The sequence below is a fragment of the Pseudopipra pipra genome, chromosome 1 (genome assembly GCF_036250125.1).
Source record: "Pseudopipra pipra isolate bDixPip1 chromosome 1, bDixPip1.hap1, whole genome shotgun sequence".
Classification (NCBI taxonomy): Eukaryota; Metazoa; Chordata; class Aves; order Passeriformes; family Pipridae; genus Pseudopipra; species Pseudopipra pipra.
The window spans coordinates 123,516,477-123,541,695 of record NC_087549.1 but is presented as its reverse complement, the minus strand read 5'-3'; the positions used below and the strand labels follow the sequence as shown (position 1 = coordinate 123,541,695).

At 41.4% G+C, this 25,219-nt stretch overlaps 1 protein-coding gene and 1 long non-coding RNA gene across 3 annotated transcripts in view; one reads left to right on the top strand and one right to left on the bottom strand.

Annotated features, from left to right (window-relative positions):
- RAPGEF5 (Rap guanine nucleotide exchange factor 5) overlaps positions 1 to 25,219 on the bottom strand; it is a 160,428-nt gene that overhangs the window by 63,280 nt on the left and 71,929 nt on the right. Inside the window, exons 10-11 of the mRNA XM_064675282.1 lie at positions 2,285 to 2,388; positions 1,854 to 1,942 (exon numbers count right to left, since the gene is read on the bottom strand). Coding sequence (XP_064531352.1) covers positions 1,854 to 1,942; positions 2,285 to 2,388 — 193 coding nt within the window. The remainder of the gene's footprint in view (positions 1 to 1,853; positions 1,943 to 2,284; positions 2,389 to 25,219) is intronic.
- Positions 2,339 to 9,772, top strand: LOC135424233 (uncharacterized). Of its 2 annotated transcripts, none has more exons than XR_010435122.1 (3): positions 2,339 to 2,428; positions 5,464 to 5,573; positions 8,199 to 9,772. It is a non-coding gene; the product is annotated as an uncharacterized LOC135424233 (long non-coding RNA). The 2 variants fall into 2 exon arrangements; XR_010435123.1 differs by having other exon boundaries at positions 6,179 to 9,772.

Here is a 25,219-nt window from a genome sequence, read left to right as displayed (position 1 = left end):
ATAACTCCCAAAGTCTTTTATTCTGATGAAGTTCTATATTACCAGATTAATAAAATCAGAAGAAAATGGCATGAGAAGCTACCCTTGAGGGGGTGAAGAGCTGCCGGGCAAGGTTTAGCACACATCTCTGTGATGGCAAAAAAATGAAGGCACAGCCACTTTTTTCTGTCCCTGGCTACAGGGCAGAGCCTAATTGTTTCTTTCTAAAAGGAGTTAGGATAAGGCAGAAGAGGTGAGTGGAAGCTAATCAACCTTTAAATACTTTACCATCTGCTGACAACCAGGCAGTGGTTTAGCATTTGTTTTGAGAACAGTTTACCAGCCCCTCTCACTAACAATAAGACCAGGCTTATGAACAGCCTTTCGTGATGGGAGGGAGAGAGACCAAAGAGAAAAAAAGAATAGGCAGCACACGGGAGGATGTATCTAATGCTTTATGTCAGGAGCGCTTTGCATTTACAAACACTAAAATATAATGCATATCACCAGTGAAATTCTCACTGTTTTCCAGCAAGATTGTGAGCTTATAAAATAAGATGAAACAGAATATAAAGACTGGGAGCTGATGTCCCCCAGTCTGTGTGTGATAAACATTAATGGGTAAACTTATTCTGGATTCAATATTTGACCTTAAAAGGTCAATGAAGGATCTTCACTACACTACCTATGAGCTGGTTCAAGTAAATTATACTCGAACTAGTTTGAGTGCATCTGTGAAAGGAAAACAACCACAGCCTCTCTCAGCACTAAATATTAATGTCCAGGCAGACAAAAGCGGCAGTAGGAACACCGTAATAATATCACCGGCAGACACTCTACATGTTTCTTCAGGGCATTGACACATCAGCACTAGGAATATGCCTATTGTCCCACATTAAACTAATGACTTGTTCTGAGACATTCCTCTGGGAATCACAGATGTCATTTATAATTTCAGACACTTAAAAGGATTAAAGTGTGTTTATTCTCAGTAATCTCATTTGTAGAGAAAGATATATACAGGCAGCAGGAGTATGCATTTTAACCCTATTGGGGACGACCAAATGCACAGCTCCACAGACAGCCATCTGCCCTCCTCTTCGGTATTTGGGACCTCCAAAAGTCTCACCAGCCTGGGTGCTTTCATTAAAACTATCTATGAATTGCAGGTTACAGGCACTTCTGATAAACTCCATGAGCTCCTGGTGACAGCAGGCTGCGCATACTGCCAAGAAATCCAGCTGAATATTAAACTGCATGTCAAGTAGCCCGACCTATAGAATAATTGCTCGAGGCTGGAATAAACTACTCTCTGATTGAAGACATGCAAGTAGAGCATCGGGCGATATGCTGTGCCCTGGGCTATAAGCCGTTTCTATGAAGCAGTTGTGTCAAAGTACTGGGGTGGTGTCAATACGAGTAGCTTGTCAGTAGGTGAGGTGCACTGCAAGTATCCTGATCAATAGCTGCAGGCTACGAGGGATGGCAGCCCTGCCTGCAGAGACATGGGTGCTGTACAAAGCCCGCCACAGCTTGCGCTACCCAGGCGGCAGCCAAAGCCGAACGTAGACCGGCCCGAGTTGCTGCTGTGCTCGCATCTGCCGAGCGGCTCCGGTAACGACGGTGCTCCTGCCCCGGGGCCGGCGCCTCGCTCCGCCACCTCCCGGCTGCCGCGCCGCGCTCACGGGTTCCTCGCATCGCCCCGGGCTGCACATCAGGCTGGCAGCGGCTTGCGGCCGGCGGTGCCCGGCAGCGACCCTCGGCCCGCCCCGCTCTGCCAGCACCGGCACCGGCACCTCTCCCCCATTCCCGCCCGGGGCCGGGGACACACGCTCCCCGGCCTCCTCCGCCTCCCCGACAGGCTCGCTCCTTACCCGTCTCTTTGTCCTGGGCGGCTTCCAAGTGCAGGTCGCTGAGGAGATGCTCCAAAATCTTCTCCGGCGTCCCTGACACCACCACGTATCTGTCAGAAAGCAGAGAGTCCCCGGAGTCATCCTCGGTAGAGGACTGCGAGCGGCTGCTCCACTCATCCTCCTCGTCCTCCTCGTCGATGTACTTGAAGTAAGGCACGTCGAAGGTGGGCAGCGGCCGCTCCCCGCCGCGACCCCCCAGCGCCTCCGGCACCCGCACCCTGCCGCTGCCCATGGCGCCCCGCTCCCGCCGCGCCCGCCGCCCCGTGCCCTAGGCGCGCTCCCCGGGGGCCATCGCCCTGCCGGGGGCCGCGGGCCACCGCCCCGCCCGCCGCCGCCGCCGAGCCCGGCCCGGCCGGCCCAGCCCCGCACGCCCGGAGCCGCGGAAGCCTTACCTCCCGCGCCGCTCGGGGGCCGGGCTGCGTGACCACACCTTCCGCAGCACCAGCGCCGCGCCGGCCGCCTCCCGCGCCCGCTCGCCGCCGCCTCCATCGTCCGCCTTCCGTGCGCAGGGGGGGGAAAGCGACAGAGAGAGCGCGGTCAGTGCCCGCCGGGGTCGGGGCTGGGGCTGCGGCTGCTGTCCCGCCGCGGGCTCCAACCGGGGGGAACCGCTGCCGGAGGCCTAAACTGGGGAGGGGGCTCTTTACACCGCGGGGCAGAGAGGAGGAACGGGCTCCCCTTTGTGAGCAGCACTGGGCTCCCTGTGTTGGATTTTAATTCACAGAAGCCAGTGGGGGTGGGAGAGGGGCTTTGACTATGCGGGTTTCTGTGTCCCCAGCGTGGTGGCTTTTTTAATTCCCTTCCGATCAAATAAAGCAGAGGACAGGTAACAATAGTCTGAAAGTGGCAAGTGCTCCCGAGCACGCCCGTAGCACAGAGGCAGAATACACCTTCTGTACTTCAATAAAGGCAATAAAACCAGCGGAACAGGCATGCAATGTGTTCCTCTGAGAATCTCCTAAAATACTCCATGTACAGATCTCCCTTCTTTTCAACAACTTTTTAACTCGGGAAACAAACACCCTCACAGAAAGGTCAGCCCAGTGACTGTCCCGGGTGTGAATCTTGGCTAAGCTGCAGTTTGGGCACTAACTTTCTCCCTCCGTGCTCCCTCAAACAGAATGGAGCTGAACCATCATCCATTTGTGCACACGCAGCCCGCATCCCCAGTGCAGGCAAAGCCAGCTGACTGAGCAGTGCGGGAGATGAGAGGTTGTTGCTGACTGAGCAGGGCGCATTGAAACACGGCGGCTGCCAAATAGCGGCTCCCAGCGCTCTGCTAGATCCTCCTGGCAGATTTAGTCACCGGAGGGTGAGCGAAACAAAAGAGGCAGCTGTTGCAGTGCGAGTAAATCCAGGTGCTGTTCCTCTAATTCTGACCTGGTTTAGTTATATCGTTCAGTATGTCAAACACACCTTTGAAAGCAATAGGTGTACTACTCAAAGGACAGAAAACAGCATTTGTGCATCAAGAGTAGGTCCAGCAGTGAGAAAGACTTCAAGTGGGCTAAAAATTGATGAGGAACAGATCTGTCTTGGCAAAACAAGGGAGAGAAATCGCTTTATGAGTCCTTTTTCTATTCTTTCATTTCTTATTCTAAGACCCGGTAAATCTGACTGCTACTTCTGGTTCTCACTGTGGCAGACGTGAAGATGCAGTCTCTGCCCTGAAAAAGTTTTCTTTATCAGTAAACAACAATGTAGAATTGATCTAGTAAATTTCTACAAGGTCAGACGTACAGGTACTGAGCCAATTAATGTCAGATATTCATTGTAACACTCCCAGGAGACATTACTGAGCAGCCGCATTACAGGAATACGGATACATAATTGTAACCTTCCATTCCACTGGCCATGGTTTTTTGTTGCCTACATATTTGAAAAACTGCAATGAAAGAAACAGCAAAAGAGGAGAAGAAGAACAAGAAACAGACACAGCATTAAAGCAATTCAGTAACAGGGAGATTTATCCAAAGAAATAAATTGCTCCATTTCTCTTTCCTTTCTCTGGCATCCTCTAAAATAGCCCTGTGCTCACTGACATTCCAAACTGCAGCACATATGGAGCATATATGTGATGTATGGTGCTGTATTCGTACAAACCATCTATTTCCACATAGATGGGAATGGATTTTAAGCACACCCATATACATTACATACATGAGCAGCTGGCAGCAAGTCAACAGGGAGCACTGGGAGGGTGAAAGCTCTCACACTGAAAGGGCATTAACAATGGTTGTTCTGGATGACGGTGTTTCCCCTTCAGCATTTCACTAAGCAGAAACATTTTCAAAAAACCTTTTGGGTACTTCTTTGTGAATTAACAGCATAAAGTGCCCCAATGGTGAAATTTTCATAAGGATCTTCCTCTTGTCCTTGCCTGTTTTAGCAATTTCAAAGAAGAGAAAAATCAACCTATTTTATCAGGAAAGACAAAAATTGTGCAAAGCTAAGGCCAGTCAGGTTCAATTTGGATTTTTATTACCTATAATAAATACTTGCCAAAAAAAAGGAGAGGGATAGAGAATTTCTTAATTTTGCTATCTTATATTGAAAAAAATTTAAGGGAATTATTATTATTTCAATAAACTCCCACTTCTGCAGGAGTTATTTTTATGTTCAGTCAGGCCCTTTAGTCATATCATAAACCACAACAACTAACCTGAACAAAGCAAAACACAAAGACATGTCCTATGTATTTTCACAAGTTCTGATTTAACTACAGGTATTACTCTAAAATGACATCAAGGCACGCTTCATTTATCAGAATCTGGAATGGTCTGTGAAATAATTAATTCTTGCTGTAAGAAAACCAGGCTGCTCTCAGCATGCTCCATCTAAATACAGTGGCAGATGAGAAGGAGGATGCAAGGGGCCCCCAAGTGATAAGCAGTGTGTACTGAAGAGCAAGGCAGCATCCTAGCTAAGTCCCTAGAAGTCAGCACACTGACTCGAGACATTCTCATCACATTTTCAATTAATAATGAAGCCTCACAGCACTTTTTCAGACCTTTACACCTGCAACCTGTGCTGGCCACGCGGGGTCACAGCGGCTCAGCGTTACCACCTCTCTCATTTTATGGCTGGGCAGATGAATTGAGGCAGAGAGGCTACCACTGGTCATGCTCCAGATCAACAGCAGAATCACAGTTCACTCAGGTGATGCTACACCAGCACCTCAGCTTTGAGCCCCCCACACTGCCTATCTGACATTTATTTCACTCCAGTGCAGAGGGTAGGAAATGACTCTCAGTAGCCTGGATCAGAATACATTTGGACTTGTGCTTTCACAGAGGTAGTACAGGAAGGGGCAGAGCACCAGAGACGCCACAGAGTTGAATCGCTGTCTCACTTTGCATGTGGCCTTGTGCAGACTCTCCCTGTCTCAGCTGTCCCTTCAAAAGCACCATTCACATCCTGCTTGGATGTTGTAATCAATCCCTGGTGCACATTACCCATCACTAGAAAATTTAGCTAGCTCTGCATCTGTCAACCATTATATTTCACATTTATTACAGCTTTTAATTAATCATCTGTTGATAGCTAAACACAGCACTATCAACCTCTATGTCAGTTCCCAGCAGGAGTTTCAAGTAAACAGCAAGGCCCTCTGGACTCTGTGGATCTTCCAACCAATATTATGGCCAATTTTCCACTCCTCTCATCCATCTTCCTAACACTGAGGTAAGCCATTTATCTCCTGGGTAATATATTTTAACAGAAGACAAGTGCTACCTTTATTTTCAGCATGAAAGGAACCCTGGGGTGGTATAAATATTTATATGCTTATAGGAATGAAACAGCTGGAAGTCCTTGCTTAGCGGGCCTCAACTTGTGGAAGTTATGCTTTGCATGAGCAGGAATATGACCCTCTGAATTACCACAGGGGCATAAGAAAGCAGAGGTACATATGCAGTGTTGAAAACAGCCACAGCGTGCCAGCTTCCTTATGGAAGGCATTAGCTTTCAGGGTTATTTGCAGTTGGCAGGGAAGAATCCAATCTCTGGCCAAAGCAACCAGTAACTTTGGTATCAGTCAGGGATATTTCTGTGTTCCTTGAATTCTTGAGTTTGGCCTTTTAAGTAATTAAAAGAGGAATGGACATCCAGAATGCACTGCCTCTCCTCTTCCTATGAGAAACCTCCACTGCTCAAAATAGCATTGAAAAATGTTGTATTTTCCAACAGCTTTCCAACAGAAAAAAACCCAGTATGCTCTGCAACAGACAGTATATTCATAAGCCTGCTTCACTGAAAAGAAAACACATTTTCACATAATTTCTCCACAGGACAGAACACCTGTGCAAGGATTTATTTCTTTATCTGTCTTACCCATTACTGAAGTACGTAAGGTTGGAACACCCCTAAGCAGCAATGCACACTATGCATTTCCCAATGACAGAACTTTTGTCCAATATCTCTTCACCTGCTTTTTTTAAAAAAGAGACCAGACACACAGCTACTCCAGCAAACCCCACATCCAGAGAGACTCCCATATTGCTGGTTTAAATGGATAAAAAAGTAATACAACAACTAAGAGATAACCTATAAGGCACCTATAAACTTAATGGAGCATGGAAAATCCAGTCTGCAGACAGATTTTCCTGCTGCCAAACAACCAAGCAAAGCAAAGGCAAAGAGAATCTTCTTTGGACGACATGCAACAAAGCCAACTTTACACAGGCTGACTGCTTCAAAATCACATCAAATAACAAAGAAGTTGCCTCATCTATGAGCTATGGAGGGCAGGAACATTTTGTTTTCATAGCATAATTTGGTAAAACTGACTCAACACAATCAGATAAGGCTGATCACTTCTGCCTCTATGTCTTTTCATGCTGGTGCCAGGTCATGCCCTTGAGAGGTATGGGAAAATGATTCCAAGGGTTGTTTGTGTTCTAAAGAGAAGACTGCTCCCTTCAATGAATCCATGGAGTTTCCCTGTGCACACGAATATTTCCATGCAAATGGTGTAAAATACATGAGCAGAGTTGGGAAGAGGGCTCAGAAGTACAAGCGTAGAGAAGCTTCCACTGCTGTGCAGGGAAAGTGCTCCAATAGGTGACAAAGCTGGACAAAAGCCTCAAAATAACAAGATCCTCATTTCCAAAGACTGATCGTTTTGCTGGGCAGGTGTCTTTTTGCTTGGATGTTATAATCAATCTCTGGTGTATATTACCCATGCAAAAGAAGAATTACAAGAACATGAAGAAGACAGAAAGGTCAAGCCCAAAAACTGGAAAAAAATGGCTGGTATTCTTTATGTAGTTTCTTCAAAAAAACCACTTCTAATTTTTTGGGGGTTTCTTGGTTTTTGGTTTTTTTGCTATGTCTTGCTGCTCTGCCCAAACACCTCTGCCTTGTTCAGCCTATGTTAAAACTTCACTCTGAGACTGGGTCCAAGGTAAGACAAAAGGTGCTTGTCTGTTGGGACCCTGCTGTACCGATTGCAAACGCTGGAAGCACCTGCCTCTGAGGTGTGACACTGAGAGAATGAGAACTAGATTGGACACACCAAAAGTGATAGTTACACCTCCATCCAGGCTCATTATATCCTACAAGCAGATCTGGTTGTAACAGCCAAGAGGTACAGCTGTAAAGAAAACCCTTTGCAGCTCAGGCTGAAGCATGCTCAGAGCTCACAGAGCCTTCAACTATTAACCTCAAAGCTCTAGAAACTCTTTAGAGAGCTTGTACAAACTGCATTTTTTGGCCTCTAACTTGGGTCAGATTTGGGCAAATATTTATGAAGATGGCAAAAAACCAAAGACTCTTCCCCAAAGGGATTTCAGATCCTACTTCAGAAATATAAGGGCGTAAGAGCTTCTCAGAGAACTGCTGCCAGAATTTTTTTTAACATAGCAAAACATATTTACCCCTAACTTCACTCCTAGCTGCGTCTGAACCATGTTGGCTGCATTTTTTCATTAGAAAATTAAATAGGCTGAAGCAGACACCTTTCAGAATGAACAGATAAGATGCAACAACTCTTAGAAGCAACGGAAAATGAAGTCTTATGATGTGACACATTTGCCAATGCTAGCAATAGACAAAGATGAGCCCTGGCTATAAAATATAAACATATTTATATTGCAAACATGATAGAAAGTTAAAAAAACTAACAAAATGCAACATTCTATTAACAGCTCTTTCTATAAGATACTCTTTCAGACTGCATCCATCAGGACTAAAGACCTGCTTACACTTCACTATGCTTTTTCCCTGGAATCCGTTATTGTGGAAATTGCAAAATTAGATTTAAAGTCACCAAAGTACAAACAGATATACGAAAATGACTATTCTTTGCAGGCTATTCCTCCTCATTTGACAAGAAAATGGAAAGGAACAGATCACAATTAACGTGGAGATGGACAACAATATCTCTGATCTCTGTGGATAATCCATCTCAGAATATGTTACTGTATTTCACAGCATTGCAAGAGAAACCAAAACCTGCATTAAGATGTTTGATTTTCTTTCAACTACAAGAGGACAAAAGCATTTCGTAGTTACCAGCACAGCTTAATCCAACTATATAAAGAGGAGACTGGTATTTTTTTTCTGCAGTGGTTACCCTCTCTTTATTACAGAAAAATGTAAATAAAAAAATAGTTACTACTCTACCTCTATTTAAAATATCACAACACAAAATGTTTTCAGTGAGCTGCCTGTTTTGTAGTTGCATGATCACCACTTTTTCCAAATTTCAAGGGAAAAATTACCTTACAGGACTGCAGGACCATCAAGAGCAGCTTTTCTTAAGAATAATAAAAAAAAAATCTTACAGAAGACTGTGTTATTTTATTCCACTATAAAATACAGCTCATAGGACAGACATATTTTATTATTTTTTCTCATGTCATCTTTTGTCCAGTTCGTTTTTGTACTCTAATATTTTTGTTTTTCTCTTCAGTTGTTAAATCCACTTTCATAAACATGGGCTAATTCACAGTATACCGGTAGAAACAAAAATCAACTAATGCCTCACACAGTGATTTCTCAATAACTTCTGACCGGGCTGTAAAACCATAAAACACTCTAAATTTTTTGACCACCACCTCCTTCAGCAAAAGGCACCCAGGGATTGTACTGAAACTTCCTAGTGGTCTCACACTGAGCTATCACTCTCAGAGATGCACAACGAAAAGCCGACATTCGGCTCAACACAACCTTCCCTGCATTTATCAACTTTGCAAATTGCGGTGAAATGAGCACAAGCCACAACATGGAAAAAAAAAATCAAAATCCTTTGTTGCTGAAGCCAATTTTGAATATTGCATCTGATAATGCACAGAACAAGCCCTTTTAGAAAAACTGTTGGTGCTGTCATCTGCATACTGAGTATCCGCAGCAAAGGCAACGTTAATAACAAGTTATCCTTGTAGAGGGGTCAAAAGGACACTGCTGGTAAGACAGAGATGACAGACAACAGGCATCAGGGAAAAGATTAATATCCCTACACAGTCATACATCAAGGAACTCAATTTTTGCCTGTAATCCCAAAACTGCTGAGAGTAGGATTATTTCTGCTTTCCCTATTACTAAGAAGAAAGAAACCGCTCATGGGAATAGGGCACTGCTAAATACGGGTCCTTATGTGAGCAGAAAGGCTGCAGTTAGGTCCTAGGGCAAAAAAATAAAGCTCAGTTGTGTGATGTTCCCAAGCAAGGGTCCCATGGCAAGTGAGGTTAGGGATTCATTTTGCAGGCACTTAAAAACGTGAAAAAAGTTTGTGTAGTTACAGAAAGACAAAGGAAGTGAGAAAAGAGGAACCTCATGCAGCTTTTCACAGAATCATAGAATCATTTATGTTGGAAAAGACCTTTGAGTACAACCACTGGAAAGTTTACAGTTAAAAAGGAAAAAACCTTTAATGTTCTTTGGAAAACAACAGAAGCATAAAATCCTCAACTGAAATGGGAATCCTGGTTTACACTTCCTTTGGCACACTTCGATAGTGCCATGCTGCAGTACAGATGAAGACACAGTGTTGGCCATGGCATAGCAGGTTAGCTGCAAGAATGCCCTAAATGGAGAACAAATTGACCATACCCCTGATTGGCCCCCAAATTTCCTCCAAATGTATTTAGGGTGAGAACACTTTAAGGATAGGGCTTTAATGAAAGGAAGTAATACTTTTAACACAGGGAAAAGGGTACAATTTCTAAAACAATATAAAAAAACCCATTACTGGTATCACAACCACTGAAGCAATGTTATCATAACCTTAACACTCCACAATTCTGTCAGATAATGAAAAATGTCTTCTTAAAACAATTGAAGGCTATGCATTTTGGTTTTCCCTTTCTTGGAGCACACACTCTTCATAGCTATTAGTGGGTAAGTGTGACAGCCTGACAGAGAGCTACCACCTTGGCAAGGACAACTGAGGAGGCCTTCTCTCTGTAACAGTACAAAAGCAGAAGGAAAAAAAAAGGAGGAGGGAGTGGAGAGAGAGAGAGAGAGAGAGAGAGAGAAAAGACGTGAGGGTGGTATTAATATTGTTATCATTCTCTCACAGCTGGCAGGAAAGCACTTACTTGAAAAATACCAGTATATGGAAGAATTGCAGGCTCAGAGCATCTGTATTTCTAGAAAAACCTGCACCACACCAGGGCAAATTAACATGACTGTAGAACAAAAGGGGCAGATGCCAACCATCCCTTCCAGTGGCCTTGCAATTAATGTGGTGGGATGTGGAGCTGATTGCAAATTTTCCAATGTAACTTTTTTTCTTTTACTGAAAAAATATGGATTCACTACTACATTCACTGAAACCATGCCAGAACATGTCAGTTTGAACAGAAAGCAGCCTGCTGGGCTTCCCCCACTGCCTGGACATACTGCCCACCCCAGGCTGGCAGGGCTTCTGCATCCCCTGCCACCCAGGAGCTCCACAGGCCTGGAGGTCCAGGTCCCAAGGTAAGTGTCAGGAAAATTCAATCTGTATTTCTGCCCTAAGAGAGTTTTGCAATTGTATTATTTTCACCAGAATCAGAATTGCAACTTTTTTCTTCCCAAGAATGTAAAGTTTCCTACAGGACAAAAATGCAAACACTAGATGCAAGTATCTCCTTTGTTAATAGCATAGCATAGCATAGCATAGAAAAGAATAGAATAGGAGTATGTAGATGAAACAACAGTTCAATACTCCAGTTACCTGGGGGATACACTGGAAAACACTGAAACAGTGTCTTCCATGATGTCAGTGACAGTAGGTCAAGCCTTAACTACAGTGAAAAGCAAGAGGGAGATGATATAAAAATTGCAGGACTTATGCTTTGTCCAGGAAGGGGAGGGAAGAGTGCCAAGGATTCAAGAAGGATTGCAGACTTAACCCAAATACCCCAGGATCGAAAACACATATTACTATTACCATATAGGTCAGGGAAAATACAATGGAAGATGATTGTGTAGATATACAGAAGTTATACTTGAGAATAATCTTAATATCAAAAGGGTGAAATTCTAGAAATTACTGGAATATAAGAGGAAATAGATAACAACTTGATTAACATCTAACAGGGCTGGAACTTGATTTCTCTGGCAGCCCCCATACAGTTTTCACTCAAGAATGAAAACTACAGAATACAGCTCACTAACATTAGTGGATTTAATTTATTAATGTAGACTAATATTCACCTTGGTAAGGACACATGTACAAAGGCCTTAGAACCTTTATAATGGAAGCAGCGATAAATAAGGTCTCCTGAAGGAATTGAGGACAGATGGCAGTAAATATATGACACTGTCAGCCTTATATTGCTCTAATTACCAATTCTGGATGCATACAACTTCTAAGTCAAACAGACAAGATTGCTGATTCCTTTCTTTACCTTTCACTCCAATTTATACTTGGTGTGTAGCAAAACATTATTTAAAAAAACTGACTTATCCACTTACTGTCTATTAGAGAAACCTTTGTCTCTTAACTTATGTCCATAGGACCTCTCAGTGCTGCCAATGCCACCACTCTAATAAAAATAAAATTAAAATATGTATGCTATTCACATTATAAGCCATAATTACAAACTAGGAAGATTAAAACTTGCCTATTAAACTGAGGTGCTGCTCATTACATTTATCACTGTAAGGCATATATCTTTTTGTGGAAGCATTATGCTCACAGAAGGATGCAGCTAAGTACTCAGCAAAGGTCAGGAGCTGGTTCTGGTCTCACAAAAGGCTTAAGATAAACCCTTAAAACTGAGAATACTATATAAAGCTCAATCTCATTCTCAAGAACTCCAGAATCAAACTCTCTCAAATGCACTGACATTTAACACGGTCTTCAAACAGCTAGTGTGAAAAAGCACTGAGTAAAGGAGTAAAAAAAAAAATCCAAAGCTAATGTTTAAAATCAAAACAATTTATTTAACTTATAGACCAACAGTAGTTGTCACAAAATCACAAAGTAGAATTTATATCTTGTGGCTTGGTGGTTGTTTTCAGCTAAGTTAGATATAACGCAGCGATTTCTTTTGAAAAAAGCATGAATCACAATGGCTCCAATTTTCTTGGGTTTGGATGACAGTTTTAACTCGCCCTGCAATAGTCTGAGATCACCAGTCTTTCTATTAATGCTTTCTAATGGTTCTTTCCTTGCTAATTAATTCATGAATCTAAATCATTCACAGATAGATAAGCCGCTAATCACTCACAGTCTTGATAACAGATCCTAGGTAGATAGCAATGCATAGAACATGCAATAAAGCTGCCAAAAAGGAAAGGAAAAAGGAGTTAGAAGGAAAAATAAAACTTACTTCTTCCACCTAATAGCAGGAGAGTTGATTCTGCATTTATCATGCAGGACAAAATACTCGCTGATGTCAACAAATAATCAACTATAGAAATGAGAAAAATCAGGCTGCTTCTATACGGATGCTGTTTTCTAACATTACATGCACAGGAGAAAATTAAAGGATTTTCTGGTTTGGTACAATATTTGTCATCCACGTTTAGCAAAAGGAAAACATTACAGAATAAGGCAGGTAGGAAAGAGGGGTTAACAACCAGCTGTTTTCAGCAACAATTCAAAAGTGATTGTTATAGCACACAAGAAATAAAGAAATTTTATTCCAAGATTACAGTAAGGAAAAAGAAGAAAAGTGCTTTGTTGCATGCCTACATAAAGAATAATCCTATAAAATGATAAATTTAATTAAAATTTCATGTATTGAAGAAAAGTGTCACAAAAAATAAAAATTACAGAAACATATACAATGACACCATATAATGAAGTACAATTTAATATTTCTCCCATTTTATGATTTTAAATAATCACATATTGCTTTACTTTTATTTTGTTCCAGATGGAGTCATGTACCTACTTCTTAACTGCCTACATGCTCTAAAAATTCAGCATGAATGTTGGGAGTCTCCTCTCTGCTTTCTTTAGATAATACAATCATGGCCAACTTTAAAAGGGAGATAAGTTAGTTATACCAAGGACAATCTCAACATTTATTCAAGTTATGGAATGAAAAATGCATCGTTACCATGGCAACTGTTAAATCACATGGTATCTGCAATGAGATGCAGGGCATCTTGAGTAAACACTCATCTGTGTGCTTGTGTGGTCTCCTCCACAAGGAACAGTTCCTTTGGGGAGGAACATGCGCAGAAGTGTGGCATAGTCCAGATTTCACTGTCTCTTCTGCAAAAAAAAGTTAATGGAAGTAATCCAAAATGTTATTTTTGCTCAGGGAGATTTAACCAGATCTAACCATTAGAATAGGAAGAAATATTGAGGAAAAAAAAAGATCAAATGTTGAATGTTTTGCTAGGATTTGCCTCAATCAATACCATGAAACCTTGCAAATGACAGCGTGCCTCTCAAGCTCACTTTGTACCCTTGCATCAGAAGACTATTCACAACAGCACTAGGAAAAAAAGCCTTCCTGACAGCATGAAGGCTGCCAAACATGCAGCAGCACATCTCGCTGGGGCCGTGGGAGCTGTTACTGCCTCCAGCCATCTGCCCCTCCCTTCTGAGGGATGTTGCTGCCTCCAAAACAAGGACATCTGATCTACCCTTGAATCAACCCTGAACCAGGCTGCTGCATGTCTTGCTGGGCTCTGATGCTATCATCTAACACACCACCTCTCCCTGAGAGGGCCTCTCTTCCTCCCCAGGAGAGAGGACAGCTCTCTCCAGAACAACCCCCTCAAACCATATTGCTCTACTGCCAGTCCCATCCATAAAGTTTCAGCCCATCCATCAGTCATTGGGCTTTTACTGTACTTCCCTGCTACCCTTTTCTAGCTCTTCTTCAGCCCACTATCATGCTCATTCCCTATCCCTTTAATTCACCATGAGGAGCAGCACCGACACCAGGTTCCCCAATAATCTCCCTTGAGTCGCTCCCTTTTTCCTCCTTCAAAGTATCTCCTCCTTCTTGACCTCTTGAGCAACCTGGTGTTACCTAGAGAGAGTGAGAGCCACACTGTGATGCCACTTGACAGCTTCTGATATACCCTTGTATGCCCAGGAGTTTCTTCAGCCAACAAAGGCTCCACTGGGGGATACAACTGTCCACTGACACATATCTTCTGATCCCATTCTCTTCCTCTCATCACATCCCATTACTTTCAGATTGCATAGTACAGACTACCTAGACACTGCCAACACCTATTATGCCACCCAAGATATATGGAAACTCTCCCATATCTCTGATCCTGGCTTCCCTTCCCCCATTTCCAGCTTTAATTCCTTCCTGACCTTCATGGCTTTAAACAACTTATACAGCTTTCTACAGGTTTGACCTCTTTTTCATGTATAACTTTGAGATCTCATCTAACCAACTTCTTTCTCCTTACTCAGGAAACTATTTTTATGTCATGCATCTCATAAATTCACCCTATCTCATAAGTCCTTCCAGAAATGACTTCTTAAACCTGTTTACTTTGTCATTGCTGGGCTCTTCCTTTCCACGTGGCTGGCCACTTGCTATTTGACCTGAACTTTGACAGGTAAGGAGATGCCATGGGTGAAGAAGAGAGACGCTCTGGAATTCACCAGATGTCACAGAGCATTTGAGTAACAGAAAGACAAAATGAGATGTGTGAACAAATGGCCAGGCCTTAACTCCTTAATAGAACCCTGTGGAGAGGGTTACAATATCCAAGTACTCCAGGGAAATAACTAATGATCCTTTCTTCAGTTCAGTCATGTTTCAAGAAGCAATTGCCTGAGTTACTAAGTGCTTGAGACTGCCTCAGTAATTGCAATGATTTATTTTATGCATCATCATAACTACAGCACTAGGTCAGGAGGATATGTGCCTTATGGATGCCTTGAATTTTAACACAGGCATTGGAGACAATCTGAAACAGAGACCACAATGATTTGAAGGGGATGAGTGAAGCCAAAGTCTTTAAAATCCTATCTAAAACATTAGGTTTCTGTTAGATTTATCATAAAATTAATTATATTTTCAGATGATCCTAAGCAGAAGTTGCTTACATATTCTTCTGCTCCCTTAAAATACAAGTGATCAGAATCTAACGTTCCTGAAATCTCTTAGGATTTTTTTTCCAGTGCAAGTAATGAATGTGCAGTTTACAGTGTAGCTACCCACTCAGTAAAGACAAAAAATGAAAACACTAGGCTGTTGTCTCTGACTTATACCTCTGTCTATTCCAGAGAAAAATCTCCCTGTGCAAAGCATGTTTTTTCATATACCCTTACTCTGTACTGGTGCATTGGCTGCCTGCTAACAACCAGCAAAGAGGGGGATAAGATTTGGGCTCATGAGCGTTTACTTGACATAAAAAGTATATCTTTACACATAGCTGATTACCTGACCTACCAAAATGATGCTGCACCAAGGATATTTTGTGAGGACATGTTTGCATGGCAACAGAAGGGATTGGTAAGCAGCTTCTTAGGCATCCCCATCCTCCTGGTATTACTTACACTCCTTTCTGCAGTCGCTTTTCCTTTTAGCTATATGAGGCTTCACTAGCACAGGACATTTTTAGGATAATGATAATTTAAAGGGCTGTCATCACCAAAACTTGCAGGCTATTTGAAGATTTTGAAGACAATTTCTTTCCATAAACTTCAAACTGCTCCCCTATGATAACTCAAGTAAAAGCCCTGCTAACATTCAGCACAGTTTTTCCAAGTAATGTGTTTCAAGGTTAACAGTGTAAAAACACTAAACTAACACAGTTTTCAAGGTCAAAAGAAAAAAATGTAGCAATTATAGTCCACAGTAACTTTCATTCATTTGGTATTCAGGATGCATTCTTTCTGAATATCAAATCACAAAATCATTGCCAATTCATCAGATTTTAAGCTTTAGATTATTAAACATTAGACTATGCTAAAAATAAAATACAGCTTTTTATTTGATCTTATTAAGATGCTTCTGTACAACATGATCTAAGCCTCTAATTATCTATATCTCTATATTATCTCAACTGTTATTTCAATATAAGCAAATTCATAACAATGCATTTTAATGGGAAATTAAAAAATTCATATACTAAAAAGTGGAGCATTAGAAGTCAAAAAGTTGAATGTCAAGATGCTAAAAATGAAAATGTTTCTCTATATTGTGTGTGCCAGGAAAGCAAGAGCTCACATGACATTTGGCAGTGATTTCCCATGATGAAGCAACTCTTTGAGGATTTCATTTTCGTAAAAGCCCTTGTCTATCTAGAACTAGCTCCTAGCTCCTTGACCTTAACAATGCAATACAGATAAAGTTCATTAAATATATTGTCTAAGGTAGAAAAGTGAAGAAGTTTTGCTGTAGCAAGCACTTAACCTGTGCATGGGGAAAAAAAAAGTAAAAGGATTGGAGCAAAGTATTTGTCATAAACGCAAAAGCAATATGGACATATTGTTATTGCATGTTCTGCTGCATTCGCAAAATTGCACAAATGAAGAATCTCCAGGATGGGAAGTATTATTAGATCTTAATCAATAGGATTTTTTTCAAACAGGCTGGGCATCCAACCATTTGACGCAGATCTTTTCCACGCACGAGAGCACTGGAACACTGGAAGCTGCAGCATTAATGAATTGCAAGGAAAATTGCAAATGCCCATGATTTTGTAGTCAATTTTCACATTATCATGGTCAAGCAACTTTTACAGCTTTTTGATACTTTTACTGGAATGCTAAACCTTTATTTCTTCTTACAGCAGGTAAGACATGAATTTCTAACATAATTAAGTGAGTAAATTGCTATTTTTTTTCTGTTTCTGTTCTTAGGAGATCCTTAATACATATTGAACATCACATGGATTAAAAACTAATACATTTTAAAACAACAGTTATATGCATGATTTATTGTATGGCTTTTGTCTAATGCAAATATTTACTATTTATATGTCACTGCAATGAAAACAGTATGTGTCAATTGATGAACCAGTAAATATGAGATAGAATTTGAGTGCATTGCTACAACAGTTGAAAAGGAAAATGGTGCAGTGAAACTGTAGCCTTTTTCTCTACACAGTACAAAACTAAGTTTTGCACCAGGGAAGAGACAGTCATATCTGTACATATACATATGTGTGTCTGTGTGACAGCTGAGGGTGGGAGAGTGCGAACAGATGAATTACAGGGAGCATACGGCCACCCAGTGCAAGAACAGAGCAACTCTGTTCTAAGGATGGCTGCAGATCCCACACAAATTAGCACATATACCCACAGCTCTTTTGTAAAATTGGAACATGTTCCTTCAGTTTCTGCACACGTTTCTACAGGGAAATGTCTAAAATGAAATAAGAGAGGCAGATTTTTAGAGGTCTCCTGAAACTAAAACTGTAGCTGACACTCTGAAAAAAAAAATTGATAGGGACCATTTTTAAGAAAGTACCTGACTTGGGTGTCCCACAACAAAAATCTGCCACCTGAAGCCACTTTCATGTGGTTTAGGTGTTCAGACATAAAATGGGAAGCTGCTTCAACCTATCTATAGTATCACTCAGCCAGCCAGTGCACTCTGACTACTCAAACCCCACATCAGTGTGGGAAAGCATCCTGAGAGCCAACATTCACAGTGCTCCTGAAAACAGGGAAGTGGCACTTCCATATACAAACAAGGATCTGAGACACATATGTTTGGTCATTAACCCAAGGTCTTGGAGGAAGCCCGTGCAGGATGGGGAGCTCCTGAGCCCCCATCTGACACCTCAGCTTCACCACTCACCCCTCCTCTTCAGAAAGGCAGGTAGTGTGTACCTACATGGAGTTACCTGCAAGATAAGCCAGGGAGCAGACAGCCTGCATGTATTGCTTTTTCTGTCAGCAGGCACTAGATGGAGAGGGGGAAAGGTGACATTCACAGCCTGACGTCCCTAAGGTAGGGGCACAGAAGTTTGTATAGGTCTCAAATGTGATGACCAAGACTTAGGTTTTAATCTGAACAACTGAAAAGGAGGTTGAAACTTTTCAGAATCTGCTAGATGAAAACCTGATGCAATCTGAAAAGAGGAGGAGAAGGAAAGGAGTGTCAGAACAGATGGGTCACCAGGAGAAAGCACCTTCTTTATGCTAACAACTGAGACTGTGTGTAAATGACTGGTTCTTTCTTCAGAGTGAAAAAAGGTTCCATAAGTAGTCCTTGTAAGTGATCATCTTTGCTTTTAGCAAGGTTTGCAGTCTGTTTAATAAATAAATAAATAAATACAGCATATGCACACATAGGCAGATATATCTACAGAAACAGAACTGGTGGACCATTAGTGCCAGAAGTTCCTTGGTGGAGAAGGATTCTGCCACGTCCTTGGTGAAATCCTGAGAAAGGCCCCAGATGCAGGAGGCCATCCCCTACAATGTGCAGGATTTGATAGGTTCCCAGTGGGGCACTGGGCACTGCTCAAACTCTGCTGGAAGAATCTTGTGATGCCAATGATAAAGCAGGCAGGAAAATCTTCTGCCCAGGTTTAATCTACTTCTTCTGCCTCTGCATGAAATAGGAGTAAAGAACTCACTGCAAATAGAGTTCTGTTTAGAAGCCACATGCTTCTTTTACACAAGTTCATCAAATCTAAGAAACAAAAAAGAAATCAATATAGCCAAATTATTAGCTCAATATAGGTACTGCATATTATTTAGACAGACTGAACTAATGTGTGGATTTCACTTAAAAGATTCAGGTTTCTCACATGAGGAGACAAAGCCAGAGTGTTGGTACACTTTCCAGCTGTTTGCCATCCACACAAGGAAGCCCAGACCTGAATATGTCTGTTTTTTAGCTCAAAGCTTGAACAACCAGGCTTTGCATATGAGAACCAAAATTATTGTCTCTTCAGTCAGCTCTGATTAGTGTCTTCTCTGACCCTGAACACATCAGGTCTCTATTAACTTGCTAAGTGTAGCCAAACAGTATATATTATAAACAACAAATCAATTTAACAGCTGTATTTATATCCACATATATGTTTTAAATTTTTCTGTGGTGAATAATCTGCTACTTGCAATATCAAAAGTATTTTGTAAAAAGGCCTCAACTGTTATTATATTCACTGAACAAATATTAGTGCCTCTAAAAACAGAACAGGCACTGTGATATTGGAACCAACCTATAAAGGTGATGCACGTTTGCATTCTGTGCTTGTCTCCTCCTCTACTAAAAAGAGCAGGTTTTCCTTTGTTTCTCCTAGCACCAGATTAAGTAGAAATGCTGCTCCTGATATACCACACACAGGTCTACTCCCCTCACCTCCCAGGGAAAATGGAGATGAAATAAGGGATGGTGCTCTCAGTCCAGCCACTCCAGGTGAGACAGCAGCATCAGCCAGGGGACAGAGCTGACACACAGCAACCTACAAAGGCATGTGAGCTGTAGGCTCTTCCCTTGATCAAACAGGGCTATGTAGTTCAGCATCACTCCCTGTTCAGGGCTTATTCTGGTTCAGAGCTTGGAAATCCATCTAAGATTTGACCTTCAGCAAGCTGTTAAAGGAAATACCAGCTACTATTCATGCTCTTCCTGAGTTAGGTCATCCTATTATTTTCCCAGTCACCAAATGAGGCTAAAGTACTTTTTCCTGCAACCAGCAGCTGCTGCTGCTCCCCCATGTCAGAGCCTTCCCCGCTCGGATGCTCACGTTCCAGCCAGTGACAGAAAGAACCGGGAACTGCCTGCCACATGGTAGCAGAAAATATATTCAAGGAAGGCCACAAGGTCATTGCTAATTTCAAACCCTGTTTCATGTTTCCACATGAAACATCTAATTAAAACTTTTCACTAGGTAGTTAAAACAAAATCCATGCATATGCACTTGAGACCTCATTTTCATGTGCTGTGAATTAGAACATAGGAGGTGCTGCACACAGCGGTAGGAACACTAATCGAGGAAGGAGAGGGAAATACCTGCTTTGATTTAGAGGAAGACAGTCAGCAAAAATACCACTAATCACCTGGGTTTTCATTCCTTTGCTCTTTGAGCTGCCACATACAACCAAGAAAAATGAATGCGAGTGGTGTATTAACTGCTACCAAATCAGCGTTCTCCACAGGTGACCGTGTGTCAAGCACATCTTGCAAAATGCCACCACCTTCCATGGCTACAGTGTGACAACAGTATTAGACCCTAAGGGCTATACCCTGCTCTCACAAAAAAATATCTATTAACATCAGCAGGAGCTGAATTAAATTTTGAAAAGCAGGCACAGTGAGTGACAGAATGGCCATAGCAAAAGGACAATTTTTTGAGATTTTAGAGATGTCTCATGATTAAAATAAATAAATCCTGGGGGGGGGGGGGGGGGGGAAGAAGCCTACAAGAAATACAAGGCTGAGATGTGCTTACATTCCTGCTGTGGATGTGGTTTCAGCAATGGAGGAAGAGATAAACACTTTACAGCTGCCCTTTTTCCAAAAAGCCCTCAGTGCAGATAGCCCCACTCTGGTACAGGAAAGACAGCTGAACATAAGGAAAAGGCTAAGTCTTCACACCAGCATGCTCCAGGTGGTCTCCAGAGCATGCCTGCAGGAACAAATACCAACAAATGCTGGCAGCATTTAGTCCAGTGAGGTCCTAACGCAGGCCTCATTGACTTCAGAGCATCCTGCCATTGGAACCACGCTGACCTTAGCATAGAAAGCAGATGGTACTAAAGAATTTGCTCCACTGTAGTTTCTACTCCAAACAAGAGCAAAGCTTGACATGTAGAAATATGTTCACCTATTTAATAACACTAACCATGTATCTTCTGTGTTACTGGCCCAAATCTTCATTTTGCACTGAATCCTTTTAACATGACTGATCTCTGGGCCAGCTACCAAATCTCAGACAACTTCCAAAGAGGATGCTGTAGTGGACAGCCATAAGCCTCTAGTTTATCAAAAAATTTTCCAGTTGTCTTGTATGTTTCTCCTCAGCCAGGTCCACAGTACGAGCCAAAGCCAGATGTCCTTGATTGTTTTCAATTCTAAGAGAAGAGTCTAGTAAAACAATGAATGACTTAAAAGATCTGCACCACTGAAAGGTGAAGGACAAAATTACTTCTCTTGAATTTCAGAATTCAGAAAAAATATCATACTTTTGCATGATACATATTCAGAGTATTATCAACTTTTCTTTTTAATCTTCCTGAATTTAGGTAACAAATTCCCTAACTTGACAGAGAGATCTAGGCACCTTTATTACTCAGAGTTCCCAGGACTACAGTACCACCACACCAGAACTGTGTAGTCCAACTTCCCATGAAAAACAGCACTCCTGTCCTCTTCCTTGCTCCTGGATGCTGACCTCCACTCATCATTCACACCCTTCTTTGTGCATGCATGCCTTCATGAAGCCACATGGTGAAGCACAGGACCTAGATTAAAATAGTGGCTGCTGAAAAAATGCAAGGAAATTTCATTTGACACAGTTCAGTTTCTGGATTTTGTAAGTCACAAGGCTTTTGTGAATGAAGGAGGATGGCTGTATTTCATCAGGAGCCTGCATGGGTCATCCCTCACACCATATCTCATTCTCACCCCATATCCATATCCCCATAATGTGAAGGAAACCGAACCAGTTGGAAAATAACCCCACAAGAAAGGTGCATTTATTTTATTTTTCAGCTTCATTATTCCCTGTGTCTCTTCATAAAGCTGCACTACATGGGACAGCCCAGGGCTGGGGACAAGCATTTGGGGCAGTACAGCCACTGAAGCAATGCCCAAGGACCCAGAGGCTGCGTAGTGACTGAAATCGCTTGGCCTTGCCTCAGCTATGCTAAGAATTTAAAAAAATATCTCCCTGGCCCTCAGCAGTTCAAAGTCCAACCCACCTCCAATTTGCTTGGGATCTCCAAACCACCCAAAAGGGATACCAAAGCAATTCATCAACATTCATTAACCACTGCAGGTTTTATGGCACCCTTCAAGGTCCCACATGTTGAAGACCCCATTTTATACCTGGTAAACAAAGGTGCAGAGAAGCAGCAAGATTTGAAGAAGGTTATTTATTAAATAACCAATGGAGTCAAAAATAAAAATTCAAAGTTCTGGGTCTCAGGTTTTAGCTTACTAAATACCATGTGCCCTTTTTACCCCTTTCAGCCCACGAGCTAAGATATTGTCCCATACAAGAATGAGTCACCATTCCACACCAAAGAAAGCCCAGCGTGCAAAATGTGTATGTGGAATTTCCTTCTATACAAAGTAGTTTAATGCTACCGAATAAATCAAAGAGGAGCAAATTAGGCTTTCTTTTCTTTCAAACACTAGGTCAAGCATCTGGAGGAAAGTATTGTGGGAATATGTAACTTGACTCAAAGGAAAACAGGGAGGTTTCCAGTAAATGTGTTCCTACACTAAGCTCACAACATATCATGCGAGCACAAGCATGACTGCAGAGCTTTTATTTTACAGGGAGAAGGACCATATAATTTCACCACTGTTTTGCATCCCTGACAAGAGGATGTTCTCCTCCAAAACTCTGGCCACATTAGACTTAACAAAAGGAATAGTAAGTCCTCTGAAAAGTATATAGCAAATAAAAATACTTTTCTCCTTATTTTAATAGAAGTGCTGCAAAACACTGAAACAAAGCTTTTGCTAGCATGCAAATGATCCCAGTCCTACATCTGAGCAGAAGGAGCCTTAACTCTGGGAAACTTTTTCCATTTCAAAAAGATGCCTGTGCCTGTTCTGCACCCAAAAAAAAAAAAAAAAAAAAGCCTAGGACCTGCAGAAGTCTTTTCTTCTCAGAAGATAAAGAGGTTGGCTTACAAAGAACAGGTGATCACCTTGGGCTATGCATTCATTCCAGCAGATGAAAGATCGACCATCTGGAATAGGACACTCTCTCCAGAACAAGACAGAACTAGATTCAAGTCCCTGTTCCCCTGATTCAGACCAGAGTCTTGAACTTCAGCTTACCTCCGCAGCAAGCATGTACATACCTCTTAGTCACTCTTACTCAATGCAGAGATATAAACTGACAACCTCATTGATAGATTCATTTTTTTCTTGGCTTGTAGTTGAAGACAAACAAAATTGCCAACTCTCATCTTACCCTGGTACAGCTCTCTCTGCTAACACTGGCAGATCTAGGAGGTATAAAGAGAAATAGCAAACTCCTGGGCTAACACGCTAAACCCATTCTGCTTAAAAGACTTTAGATATCTATACCACTTCATAGATATTCAAGCCATGAAAGTTCCTGCAAAACTGTGCTATAGTTGTGCTATAGTTGTGTATAGTTGTTTAGTTGTGCTAAACTGTGTCTAGTTGTGTCCACTTGATTCACAGTTCTGCCCGAGATGTAGAGTAGCGGCCAAGAGTGAAAAGCAGCAAATCTGCACTCAAGATACACAATAGATCTGTCCCAGACAGAGCAGATACAACAAAAGTGATGAATTTTTTAGAAAGTAAAATTTCAGTCACTGCCTGTATTCAGATGTCATTTGATATCAATGTTTTAAAGAATATTTTTCCATCGGAGCCCTGATTATTGACCATCAATCCAACAGTATATCAGTATAGTGCCACAGCTTTGTCTAACAAAAGCTAACAAAAACAGCAGCTCTGGACATGTCCTGACATTCATTCTTGTCTCCAGCTGGACAGGTACATGCACCCTAAAATAACCTTGGTGTGTCACAGCTGGAATTTCCTTATGAAATTCCTTGGTCGTGAGTAATCTATACAACCCAAGGCTCTAAGTCGTTAATCTTCTGTTGTTGTAAGCCTTTTAACAGCTTCAGTTCAACCACTAACCTGCTTCAATGAGCAAATCATCTGTCTTCTTAATGAGACCACTGATTACAAAAGTTAGTACCCAGTAAATTAACAAAACTGTTCTTCAGTATCTGTTGTCCTTCTGAAAACATACCTGCCTCCTATAATATATCTCTTTCATATTGAACTGTCACAGAATCAATACACTTAAGCTGTATGTACTTATATACTTTTAAACAGTATGTAACTCTAATTAAAATATACATTAATCTGTAAAGGGATTACAGGGTGGATTTAGGAAATGTTCCCCTCCCCACCAATGCAGGGAAGTACTGGAAGAGCCTCAGCCTAGAACATAATTTATATAGTTGAATAAAGAAATTAATACTCTTTAGTTCTCTTATGAGCACCTTAGAGAATCTTAAATTTCCTTTGAACATTACTGTCAATTTGTAAACAGCTTATTCAGTTGATCTGACCATGAAAATGATAATATAATCTAAAGAACATTCTCCCCATGTTGCTGGGATGAAAAGCACTTTTCCAACTCTACTAAGACAATGACACTATAAACAGATGTGATTTTCTTAATGAGGGCAACGCTTCATTGAAATAATAACTGGAAACACTGTACAAACAGTTTCACATCTACTATAAAGCCATTATTCAATTGAGTTATAGTTGCTTAAGAGGAGTTTCAAAAACTATGGTTTAGTGCAAATGTGCCTCAAATGCATCTCAAAAGTATGCTGGAGGAAAAAAAGCTATGATAAATTACTTCAAATGGCTTTACATACGGAACTTGCTTTCTATATTATAATTAATGCTACTAATAAGCAAACTTCTCAAAAAAAGTGGGCACATTTTATAGCTGAATATTTCAATACAGATTTTTCATCTCTTTTCTGTCAAAGCAACTTTTGAAAGGGAAAGAAATACTTAAATTACATAAAAATACAAATATCCAGTTTTACTTTTCCCTAGGCTTATGTGTGTGATTTGCATGCAATGATAAAATTAGAATTACAAGCTTGCACAGTTATTTTTACTCTAGCCCACATTTGATACTAAAATAATTTCTGTGTGTTTTAGACAACCATCTCATTTTCTTTATTTGTCAGTACACTGTATCTCATTGTAGGAATTCAACAGCAAGAGAAGAAGCTTACCTTCCTATTTAGAATCTTA